At 38.7% G+C, this 12983-nt stretch overlaps 1 protein-coding gene across 1 annotated transcript; it reads right to left on the reverse strand.

Moving 5' to 3' along the window:
• Window positions 1–683: 683 nt before the first annotated feature.
• On the reverse strand, window positions 684–9160 carry plp2b (proteolipid protein 2b). Its single transcript, XM_054609943.1, has 5 exons — window positions 8754–9160; window positions 4529–4684; window positions 4317–4415; window positions 1987–2083; window positions 684–1849 (listed from the first exon to the last, which is right to left on the reverse strand). The coding sequence occupies exons 1-5, from the start codon at window positions 8850–8852 to the stop codon at window positions 1836–1838; spliced, it is 465 nt and encodes a 154-aa protein (XP_054465918.1). The 5' UTR covers window positions 8853–9160; the 3' UTR covers window positions 684–1835.
• Window positions 9161–12983: the final 3823 nt, after the last annotated feature.

The raw sequence follows: 12983 nt of genomic DNA on the forward strand, positions 1-12983 counted from the left end.
TCATTCCACTGTAGGTCTTTAAAATGACATGGGGCTGCTGTACTGTAACCTGCGTGGGAAAGGATTTTCATGAACACAATGTAATCTCAAAAAGAAAAGAGTGGAACAGTGTGCATAACTGTCTGCAATAGAAACATTCTAAATGAGATTAGAGATCACAGAGGCATGCTGCTCCAGGTCAGCACAAATCCTGGTAGAGAGTGTAAAAAAATAGTTCCTGATAATATCTGAATACAAACAACCTAATGAGAGACTGAAGTTGACACAACTATGAATCTGTTTATGTTTTTGTTGGGCTAACTCTTATAAATGTACTAACCAACTCTTTGCTGATGGGATAGAGGGAACTTTAATTTAGCAATTCATTTCAGATGTCCCAGCTGGGATCGGCTCCAGCACCCCCACGACCCTTAACTGGATAAGCGGTTACAGAAGATGGATGGATGGATTTCAGATGTGTCTTCTGCCATCTAGTGGCAAATCTGAGAGAAGACAAGTTACAGCTCAAATATATTCAGCAAACATATGCAGTCAATTAAGTTCTTGTTGAATAAAGACGCTTTCATACATCATGGTTTGAATGTTTTTATTACATAAATACATTTTAGCCATGATGTATGAAAGCGCCTTTATTTAATTTATTTAAGCATTTCATTAAAAAAAAAATGTAAGCAACAACAGAATTTCTCTGTAGTAACAATGGCTTTTATTTCCCAAAGCAATGCAGCTTTGAATTTAAAAATGACACAGCAGACTCTTGTAAAGCATGTTAAAAAAATTATAAGGCAATGTTTTACTTGGACAAATAACAACCAAAGGGTTACAGAACATATTACAATTGTGATATTCACATCATAAAATTCCAACAATGTGATTTTTCTTTTTTCTATCTGCTTTATCAAAAAAAAAAACATGAACCAAATAAACTGGACCCAACTTCTGGACTGTATACAATGTCAACATTGACTCTGACTCTTTTAAAATGTATTACAAATTTAAGAAAAGAAAACAACCTGAGCAAGAATTAAAGTAGATAGGTGAAACTGGCAGATGGCACTGTAATTAAAATAAGGAACATGTTGTTGATGGTTAATTGACGCCAAATGCCTCTAATGATGCAGACTAAACTCTAATTAGTACAAAAACAGCCAAAGGACTGCTGACCAATGACAAGAAGACACTTTCAAATGTTTAGGCTTCAAGAGTATAAGATGAACAAGATGAAGGACTGGTTAATTTGAATGACAGTCTAAGGCACTGTAACACAGGGGGAGCACTCTAAAGAGCAGTGTTAGATAACAGGGAAGGAAATGTTTGTCCAGCTGAGAAATCTCTCTGGAAATACAGGAAACACACTCAAGAAGTGCATAATTAAGATGTTAAACAGCTCCTTAATCACCCCATTCATGTGTCAGTTACTTCTAAAGTACTACATCAATCCTTTAAGCAATAGACATGTGTATTAGACAGGCTGCTTGATGACAACCATTGTCTATTTTCTACCGTTTTTCCCTTTTTAAATCAGTGGTACATTGAGGTTGGACTAAAGGTTTGTGAGGGGAATTCCTCTTGTTGCAGACTAGATTCTGTCTTGACGTGCAGGTACAGATGTACAGTACCACTCACTTTGGCTTACGTCATGCTCCTCTCAGGCACCGCCCTAAAATAAATATCTTGTCTGTTCACACCATACAGTGGCATTGATTAAACTGTGACCTGTTCATTGTGCTGTCCATAGTCCTTAAAGATCGACTCTTCCGTTAACGTCTGCATAAATTCCTCTTCTTCTGTCCTTCTGCTGCGTTCTTGGCAGAAGCGCATGTGTCTTGGAGTGTTTAAACTCTGTCATCTGTATTTTATAAAAAAAAAAAAAAAAAAAAAAAAGACATTGGAGATACAGTTGTTGAACATATGAAATAAGGCAGATTATTGCAATATAAAGCATGTTTTTAGTGTATCAGACAAGTTAATATCTGTTGCACTCACCGGTGGAAGCTGCCGTGTGCTGCCTGGTGCTCTTGACTTGCAAGTAAATGGTGTAGGTGTCATAAGCAAACAGCAGACCAGCAAGCAAACCAAATACCTAAGAAACAAAAGCCCAGGATCAGAATCACAATAACAATATAATTCACTGTCCACACGAACCTCAGTGTCGATTAGTGCAAAACAAAAAGAAGTAGAAATAACACAAAGTACTGTAATATTATCTCATATTTTATGTTACATAGCTTAAGACAAGTGACTTTCAAAATCTCAGATCTGTTGTGCGGCTCAAAGTCAACTGTTCAGGTGCAGATGTAATACATTCAGTATTATCAAACATATGAGGTGTGATGCATCAAAGAAATGTAAAGTGAAATATATATTCAAACCACCGTAGTCCGACTGATATTAGACATGCTGTTTAATATGTAAAACAATTCTAAATAAAATAGTTTATTGTTCTAACAGTGAGTAAAGTCTAGGGCACTATAAAACCCATTTTGCTATATTTTTCCAGATTCTGTTGAATTTTTCCCAAATTGCGTTTTCAGTTTTATTTATTTTTCCTGAATTTTGTGTTTTACGATTCAAGCACATTTTTTAACCACGTCGTAGATGATTCAAATTTCAACAATTCATAGGACACATTTCAAAAAGTTATTAATATTAATGAGCTAGATTAAATATTACGATAGTATTTTCTCTTTATCAAATATTCGAATGATTCAATACAGTTATAAAACAAAACCTTCCCCTCTTTTGTAAAATGAGATGCAGTAAAGCAAATTACTCCTTTTTTCAGACGACTACAGGGGAGTCCTTCACCAAGTTTCCCCTCAACACGTGTCTTGTGCTCTCATTGGCTGCAGCTCCCCAACAGATCAAACATTAAGGATGCTAGGTGATGAACAGTGAGCGACAATTTGCCTCTGATCATTTTGAGAGGAGTGGAAAATCAGGGCTTTAACAATGTGAGAAGCAGCGCGTCTGCAAATTAAAACAAAAACTTGGCAACAGGTTTTTTTTCTGTTCATCGGCTTAGGTTTTGTGAAAAAACACTTTAACAGCTGATTACACTTTTAATTTCAATATTCCACAATTCCTTCCGTGTTTTTAAGGAAATCCTAGGGCTCTTATAAAGACCTACCAGGCTTTAAAAGAGCCCCATGATGGACCAGTGTTGTTCCTTCATTTCTTTGTCTGTCTCAATTGCCAGGTCAAGTGGTGGATCATTTATTCACTGTGAACCGTAGGCTTTAGTCGGCTCAATTGTAGCTCTGACAGCTTGACGTGGCCGTGGCTTGCTGAAGGGTCAGTTTAAGGTGTAGTGTGTAGGCTTTGGCGGCATCTAGCTGTGAGGTTGCAGATTGCTGCAAGGTCGCAAAGCCCTTAGGAGAACTACGGTGGCTGACACAAAAAAGTGAAACTGCAATAGGTCCTATTTAGAGCCAGTGTTTGGTTTGTCCATTCTGGGCTACTGTGTAAAACATGGCGGTGCAACATGACGGAAACGGTAAAGAGGACCTGCTCCGTATGTGAACGATAAATATAAACGGCTCTTTCTAAAAGGTAGCAAAAACAATGATTCTTATACAAGAAAACTTACTTAATAATATTATATTCCATTTCTGCCAATAGATCCACTAAATGCTACACACTGTTCCTTTAATTGTAATGCCACTACATACTTCATTCTGTTGATACTCTGTTACTACATTACACATCAGCTGTATCACTGCAATCTTCATTTCAACCTGCTGGTTTTTATGTGCATTTTTGATGTTTGATTTCACTCCAGCTCCTTTTCATTTCCCATGAAGCTCATTTTATGACTCTTATTGCATTAATAATATAGTTAGTATCTGCAATCTAAATGGATGCCATTCTTTTCTCGCCTCAGACTCATCTCCAAGGTGCTCCCACGACAAATGCATCCTTTTTTTGCCTATGATGAATTCAAACCTGTTTGAAAACTGTCCCTCACAACAAGGTTAAGACAGGACTCTGAGCTGTATGAACCAAAGGACCTGTGGATTCAGTTACACTGTGACAAAAGTCTTGTGGTACTTACTAAACTTCAACAGGAAGGAAATATGAGTTATGATTACGGATGTTCGTATTACTCAATTATGACGGAGTGTTTTCCCTGAGAGTTTGCGCGTTTGTTAATCACATCAGAGCCTTATAAAAAAACCCTGAGTTCCTGTTTGCACATCTATTATACGTTTCCACGGCTACAATAAAACAGATTCATTGATAAGAGTTATGGTTGTCAAAACAAACAATAAACATATGAACAGTTTCAGTATACAATTCACGGCAGCTTAACTCACCCCGCCTGCGATACGAGAGCCGTCCCCGGCCCCTCCAATCACATTGATCAGAGAGACGATGAGGTAAAGGACTGCACCGATACCAGCGCGGAAAAGATCCTGCACGAAAGAGGGAAGCAGAAGATGAAGCGTTGTGCAACAAGGCACACGTGGGCATCGGTCTGTGTGAGTGTATGCTTGCTGTAAGATAGTAAGACACGTAGAGGACTCACGCTCCAGACCCAGTTGACCACTAGGAGTTGCTTGTCCAGCTCCATCATGAAGATGACAAAGAAGACAATGGCGAAGATCATCTCGCAGATGGCCAAGGAGGAGTAGCCTCCAGAGTGGGATGCACCGTAGCAGATGATGACAATGAAACTGAGGAACTAAGAGGGATCAAAGGGGAAAGAGAGGGTTTGGGAAAGCAACACATGGAGAGATTAACAATTATGAGAAAAGGTGAAGATATTACACAACACTTTAGGGCTATGCCAGAGAAGTAACAGATGCTCAAATTCCTCTCCTGTCAGACTTTGCAGGTGAGAAATCATCTGAATGCTTACATTACATTACATTACAGTCATTTAGCAGACGCTTTTATCCAAAGCGACTTACAATCAGTAGTATATTACATATCATTCACCCATTCACACACTGATGACAGGCTACCATGCAAGGTGCCACCATCAGACTCTAACTAACATTCATGCAACATCCAGTCCACACCGATGGCAAGCCTTCGGGAGCAATTTGGGGTTAAGTGTCTTGCCCAAGGACACATCGACTGCCGAAGCCAGGTATTGAACCACCGACCCTCTGATTGGAGCTGCCCCGTTACAGTTACAGAAACAGATCTGTGTCCACTCAATAGCCAAAGGCAGTCAGACAGTAAATCACTCCAACAAAGGCATCATTGTTTCATTTACTCCACTCAGTTTACAAGTCATCATCCACATAATAACAAGCTTTTTTCCCCCCAAGAACAAAATATTTGCTGCGCAGTGAGACAACTGGACGGACTATAATGCTCTCTGTCAGTCAGTCTATCACACGCTGCTTTCTTCTTTAGATTAACAGCACGTGTTTGTTCCATCAAGATCTTAGTTTTCCATATGAGGGAAAAAAATGTCAGCGGGCATTCTTCTCAGTCCATTCCACTGAAATGCTGCCAATGTGCGGAAATCATAAACTCAGGCAGGCAGCCTTGGGCCCTCAACCATTATCAGCCTTTTTGTGTTCAATACCGCTTTTGTTCGCTGCTGTCAAACCATGTGGGTGGAAACATTCACACAACACGGACACATGACAGCTGTGAAGGAGTGGAAATTTCAAAAAAGTTAACAGTACAAGGCATTAAGCCTGTTTGAGGCGAACAATTAAAATTTCTTGAAGACACCAAACAGCATTTATTTTATTGTCCTCTCTTACAACAGATTTATAATACCTGCGCACTGTCCTATAAAACCCCAAATAGATAATTAACTATGATGCAAGACAAGGACAATTATTGTTTTTCATATTGAGAGACTGGGACCATTAAATGTTTGGCATATTTGCTTGAAAAATGAATTTTGATTATAAATAATTGTTTTGAGTAATTTCCTATTGATTGAATGATCAATAAATTGTTGCAGTTCTAATACACTAATACCTATAGAACGTATATTAATATTTTCCTATCTTCAAAATAGTATTATTTACATTTCTTATTTTCACTCTTCTTACCCTGCATTTCTCTGTACATATTGTGTCAGCATGTGACAGATAAACCCTTTAAATCTTCTCTAAAAGATATAATATAAGTTAGAATTAAATAAAAACCTTGAGTACGAAAAGTCAAATAATCAAGTCAAATATAAAAATGCTTACTTAATAAATCAGACTCTGACTCTAAAGTGGGTTTTTTTTTAATAGCACATTGCAATGTTTTATTCTCAGACACAGACCACTCAGTGACCAGAGTCAAATCACTGCGGTCTACATGATACACACATGATGTAACACTAGCCCTACATCTGTCACTAAGGCTTCCCCTCCCCTCAACCCGCAACTGTTACACAAACGCGCAGCCAGCCAGATGCATGAGTAGTTCATGTGTTCTAGAGAGTGGCACAGGCTGCCTCTGTAGAGTAGCGGGGTGGCCGAGGCCAAGGCCCTACACAAAAGAGGCTTTATACAGGCCAGAGAAGGCTGCTCTGAGGGCAGCGGCTACTGAGGCGGCCGTCGCACAGAGAAACACCCACGACACAAGAGTCCCTCAGAACAAGAAAGGCTCCGAGATGTTGACACCTTTATGTTTCCTACAGCGGCGGATCTGTTTGCATGGGTCATCTTTTAGGAGCCCGGCTAGGATTCTATTCACATCAGTATAATGAGCTGCTCTCTTAAATTGACTGGAGGGAAATTGTTGTGAACGCTTGGCTAATTATAGTCAGCAGCAACACGAGAGCCAAGAGCTAGTCCGTGGTACAGAGACACACCAAACAGCAACGGTTGCTAGGGAAGTCACTTACATTTAGCCTTTTTTTTTATTTATTTTTTTACACATTCTGTGACTCACTAAAGTGTACTGAGAGAAAGAATGACAAGTTCAGTTTCATTTAATCACTTTCTTGCTCAGCATTAGTCATCCAGTCAACTGTCATTCTTCTTCTCACTTGCCTCCCTTTTGATTGAGACATTCTACAGAAAGTTGTCTTAAAAAAGGCTTTCCAGTTATTAGAGAATATGACTACTTCATATTCATATTATTAAAAGCAGGGTGAAAGATCAGCTCAGTGCATGACTCATCTTGACTTATCGCTTCTGGGTGAACCACATGACAAGCTGAAATTGACTTTACATGGGTGTGTGACTTTGTTCTGTATGTTGTTCTGCAGCTTCAAACATGTTCAAGTATGCCAGTATGACAGTTATTAAAATAACTGAATGCAATTTGACGAGCCTGATGACCTTGCTGTCACAACTAACAGACGGCGGATTTATTCCTTTAGATTCGGTTTAACAACTGGAGGATTTACAACTGGCTGCTGGGGTTAAATACCCTATTTCCTATTAGATTGGACATAACAAGCAGTAATAACATGTGTCTTCCTGTTTCACTCCCACAGCCCTCTCCCTGCACTGAAAGCTATTTCACCATCAGAGATGACTTCCTTTAAGGTTTATCTGGCTACAGTAAAGACGTGAGTGGGCGAGGACACAAGAAACTACAGAGTGTATCCACTAAAGCGTGAAGCTGTCTGTGATTGGCACAACAAAAGACGTGTGCTAAGCAATTCACACATTCTTTGTTCACAGGGACAAACTTCACACACACCGTCTGGAATTTCCATTACTTCTGAAAAAAGAAAAAAAGAAAAAACTTTACAGTGGGTGGACCACTGACCACCAACATCGGAAAGCCTGCTTTATAATGAGACCATTGAGTCATGGGAGCAGAAGCTTGCTTTACTCCCCTCAGAAAAAAATGGGAATGTAATAACAGCAGTACAGTAACATTGTAAGACCTCTGAAAGCTACTGTGAGATAGGGATAATACTCTGTTGCATGTGCTTGCCAGGAATCAGATTAAAAAAGAACCTTTAAAAATGCATAACTTATGCAAAGCATTTAAGGTCAAAGCGAGTCATGTGTTAAGAGAACACACCGCTGTGAAATGCAAACAAAGGCAATGATGTGAAAACACTGGTCAAGGACAGTATAAATAAAGTCTTCCCATACAGGAAGTGGTTGTATCTTGGCAGGAAGTGGAACTATTAAAACCACACATCTAACTTATTTATTATTGGGACTGAAGCGTTACTCTGATGTTCCTATCTCCGCCACTTTAGGTGTGTATATACTCCTCTCAACTGGAGCCAGATGTGCAAAAACTCACTTTATGAGCCTTTAATACTTGTAGCAATATTATATACATTGCATTTTCTGCTCACCACTTCAGGGCTACCACTACCTGCCAACACATAGTATGCAGACTGCTCACACCTATAAAAAAGGGAGATGCCTGACAGCAGCCACTGGGGTCGAGCTCACCCATGTGACCTTTCATCTGCTGTTAACCCCTCAGCATTTTGGCTCTTTGGTGCCAAATGAGAAAACAGTGGAGCACCAGTGACAGGTGGAAAACCCCCTAACCCCTTAACCCCTGTTCATGATCCCTCAACACCCCCCCACCCCACCCCACCCCACATGCTCACCATTCCTCCTGTAAGACTGCTGCAAAAATACAAAGTGAGATTACACAGAAAATACAGAGAAATGACTGTAAGAACAAATGCATTTCAATATGCAATCACTACACATTAAACCACTTTACTATATGAAATATTAATAAGTCTGGCTGCTACTTTAGCATTCTCACAAACAACACATTAGAACCAGGTTGTTGTTGTTGTTTTTTTAAGCCAGTGTGATAATTCATACAAAGTATCTTAATGCAACAGGTGAACTTACTATTTCTCCAGCGAGGATGAGCCCCTTCTGGGTCTTCACGTAGCTCTTCAGCTTCTCCAGGCAGTTCGCACCGGTGCTTGTCGAGGTTGTATCAGCCATTATGAAAATACTAACTTCTCAATGTATGAAAGACTTTGTTTGATTGATTGATTACTTGATTTAGAGCTAGTCTCACGCTATAATAGTCCCGCTGTGTTTATTCCCCACTTCCTTCCTTCCAGTCGCACGAATCAGCTTCTCCGTGCAAAATGTCCTGGTTGAGCTCAGCCACGATCACAGCAGCCCCGCACAGACTCTGCTCTCTGTCTGAGGAGGGAGGGCCGAGCTGAGAGGCTCGAAAGTGGGGCGTTGGCTTTCACTTTCCTCGGGGGGAGCTGCTGCTGGCGCTGTGGCACCAAGAGGGCCGTGCTGCCTTCAGGGGCTCCTCGTAAACGCGAAATACCTGTTGCGAATGTTGTTTTTAATGGCGTCAATACCGACAGGGGCGATGAATACTTTCACTTTCGTTATTTCAAGTGCGTTTTGTTGTGAATACGTGGGTATAATTTTCAAGTGCCCATATAGGACTTTTACTTTTTGTATTGAGGTATTGAAACCGTTCGTTTAACTCAGAGTCGTGTCATTTCTAATAGTTATTGAAGGCATCCTATCCTAATGATTTTTTTTTCAGCTGTGTAATTTTACAGACAGTAAATTATGTTGTGATTTAGTATTCAGTATGAGACATAACTGATAATAAATACTCAACATATATATTGTTCATTTAAACAGATAATGAGAAGTATTAGCAGCTAAAGACATAGGCAAAGTAGGCACACATGTACAGTACCAGTCAAAAGTTTGGACACACCTTCTCATTCAATGGTTTTGGGGTTTTTTGGGGGGTTTTCTGGGGTTTTTTTCCTACATTGTAGATTAATATTGAAGACATCCAAACTATGAAGGAACACATGTGGAATTATGTGGTAAACAAACAAATGCTCAACAAACCAGAATATGTTTTTATATTTTAGATTCTTCAAAGTAGTTGATTGAGAAGGTGTGTCCAAACTTTTGACTGGTACTGTATATCAATAACAAACAGTATTATGTTGGTGTGTACAGACCGCACACCTTTGAAGAATTAAAGGGAATTATAACATACGATCATCATAAATTGCACTTAAGCTGTATTTTATGCTTACATTTGAGTGTTCATTAATTGTAAAAAGGTAAAAAAAAAAATCGATTCAAATAAACTAACTCATGAATATATAGTGTGTATAATATGAAATGTATTTTGAAATCTTAACATGCTCTGTCTATCTCTTAAATCTTGGTCCTCGTTGCATTATTTATATGGACAAGTCTAAAGTACATTTTAATATTTAGCTAAATGAGAGGAGGTGACAAAGGAAGACATTTCAGTTGATACCCTCCCCGACCACCAGGGGCGACATGCAGAATCCTCACCAAAACCACAGACTCGGTCAAACTAACCTGCATACTGGCCCACAGCCTGCCTGAAATGGTGTTAAAGGGCTGACTCTAGTTAGAAATATAGGCCAGCTACAGAAATATATAAGCATCATCTGCATTTTTTTATGAAACAGTGTGCTACTTTCACAAAATAGATTTGCTCGTTCCAAGGTTTTATTACACTCTTGTCTGTGTTGCTTAGTTATGTTTTAGGTTATTTCCTGCTACAACTTAAAACTGCCATAAAACTGATAATAACCTTGAAACATATTCTTACTAAACCCAACTCAAACAAGTAAACAAACAGACAACCAGCCTATGAACAGAAGTACACATTTTAACCTTCAACAGAATAATTTCAAGTTTATTTCATTTTGTTTCACATGGATCCCATATAATAAGAATACAGCAGAATTCTGGAGAGTCTTGGATAATTTTTTTTTACTCTGACTTATCATTATCATAAATACTAATATGAATACATCATACACAATAAACACAGCACTATCCAAAGGCGTAGAGAGAGTATCACAAGACATCATTCACCACTAACAACAGAGTATATTTCATTTCAGCATATTTATAAGAGCTACAGTGAAAGAGAGATAAAGACAGAGGGAGAGAGAGAAAAAACAGAGGTGGGGGAAGTAGAGGAAGAGAGAAAGCCGGGTGCTTCTACACGCCTGAATCAAAGAACCCTGATTTAAAAAAAATAATTAAGAAAGTGAAACCAAGGTAGTGCAACGGATCAATATATACTGGAGATGGACAACAAGTCATCCTGATGAGGACTGTGGAAGCAAAACTACCAATCAAGACACATCTCTAACTAGTTGACAATCGTGTGCATCCAAACAGATGATTGGCAGTAGGACAGGTATTTATATCTGGAAGGAAGTAATTATTGAAGCACTTGCTTTGTGCTTTGAGTAGAATATAGCAGAGCTGCTGTATGTGCTGTGCAGTAACCACAACGATGGTTCAAAAACATAGCACGGTGTTACTGTGTAGTCTGACTTTCCTGCAGCTTAAAGCCTCAGCCTCTCAAACATGTCTAGGGATGCGTCAGGATATAAGGATGCATGCAGTAAATTCACCTTCCGAAAGAGAAGAGATAATGAAGGATTGAGGATGCAGGAGAAGTACTTGTGAAGACATATTCAGACCGCTGTGTAATAATATGTGTTGTACTATGCAAGGTCTTTAATATACTTTATTCTCATTTGCCTACTTAATGTCAACATGAGTATGTAGGTCACTGATTACAAGTGTGATAGAAACACCGGTTAAAAAACTATATGACTCTGTCTTACAACTTTCCGGACCACATAACAGGCGATCGAAACAGGACGAGGGTTCACAGACAAAATTAGTCTGATGCCATTACATAAATCCAAACAAATAAACAAACGCACACGTCGCTAAATCTCTTGTTCACCGGCCCCGATTCACAAATTTTCCTACTGATAGCACACTTTAGCAGTTTCTGAAACAGCACAGCAAATATGAGATGCTACCATGCTCACTAATTTTCATGACCGTATGCAATTTTTGATCTTACATGTCGGGATTTAAAATGTTCTGTGTATCACAAGAGTTCATCTTCGCTTGACAGTAATATTTGATGGAAAAATATATATAAAAACATAAATAAAGTTGAAACAACCTACGTAAAAACCCACTACTATCATCTATTCACTGTGTTATAATAAATTACTCTAAGTCTCACTGTTTATATTGATTCTTTTCTTTTAAAAATTTGTCATCATATTTTGAGCAGCCTTCATTCCCTTTATTAAATTTTGTAATTGATGCTGATCAAATGAGGGAAAAAAAATCATAAAAAGATGTTTATAGATTCTGAGATGAATGAATGAAAAACCTATGGAGTGAATAATTTAAGGGGATTGAAGGGCAAAGGTTAAACTATGTGAGCTCCTAAACAGAACCAAAGTAAATGCAATTGAATAACTCTGTGCTCAACATTTGTTGTATAACAACTTTTATGGAGTGCACAATTATTCAACTGTGTACATATAATCATATATATCAGCATGTTGATATTTACACAGCACAGACAAATACATTCTCCCAAGTTAAATATTACTACAACATTTTTCCCCCCCATAAATGTAAGTCTTTTCCATTACAAGATTTCTCTTAAATGTTTGCCAACGAATGTTTTGGTATTTGTATTCAAGTTTTTCTCGTATAACCAAACAGACAATCCTCTGTTGTCTTCTACAGTTAAATACATCACGAGAATAAACATCATGTTACAGCAAAGACCCATTTCCCCGGTAAGTGTCCCCCTCCCCAGGCCCCACCAGTTTCTGCCCTCCATGCCTCCCTCCCTCCGCCTGGCAACTCACAGATACACAAACAGACAAACAGAGGAGTGTGGAAATGCAGGTGGTGGTCGAGAGCCACACTCCAACATCACAAGCTCAACCTGGGTAGAGGGGGAAAAAGGTAGAGAAAAGAGAGAGAGAGACAGAGGTAAGGAAAATATTAAACAATTTGTATATTTTATCTTATTTCTTTGTACAATCACTTATCATTTATTTATTTTACTTTCTCTTTGCTTCACTATCTTTGTTTAAGTTCAGAAAGAGTCCAAAGATTATTTGTATGTGTGGTTTAATCATTGCTGGGAACATACCCAAACAACTCCACAAGTGTCATCATATTTTGGTGCATTGAAATACGTGCAACTTGCTTCACTATCTTTGTTTAAGTTCAGAAAGAGTGCAAAGATTCTTTGTGGGTGTG

The sequence above is a fragment of the Anoplopoma fimbria genome, chromosome 12 (assembly GCF_027596085.1).
Source record: "Anoplopoma fimbria isolate UVic2021 breed Golden Eagle Sablefish chromosome 12, Afim_UVic_2022, whole genome shotgun sequence".
Classification (NCBI taxonomy): Eukaryota; Metazoa; Chordata; class Actinopteri; order Perciformes; family Anoplopomatidae; genus Anoplopoma; species Anoplopoma fimbria.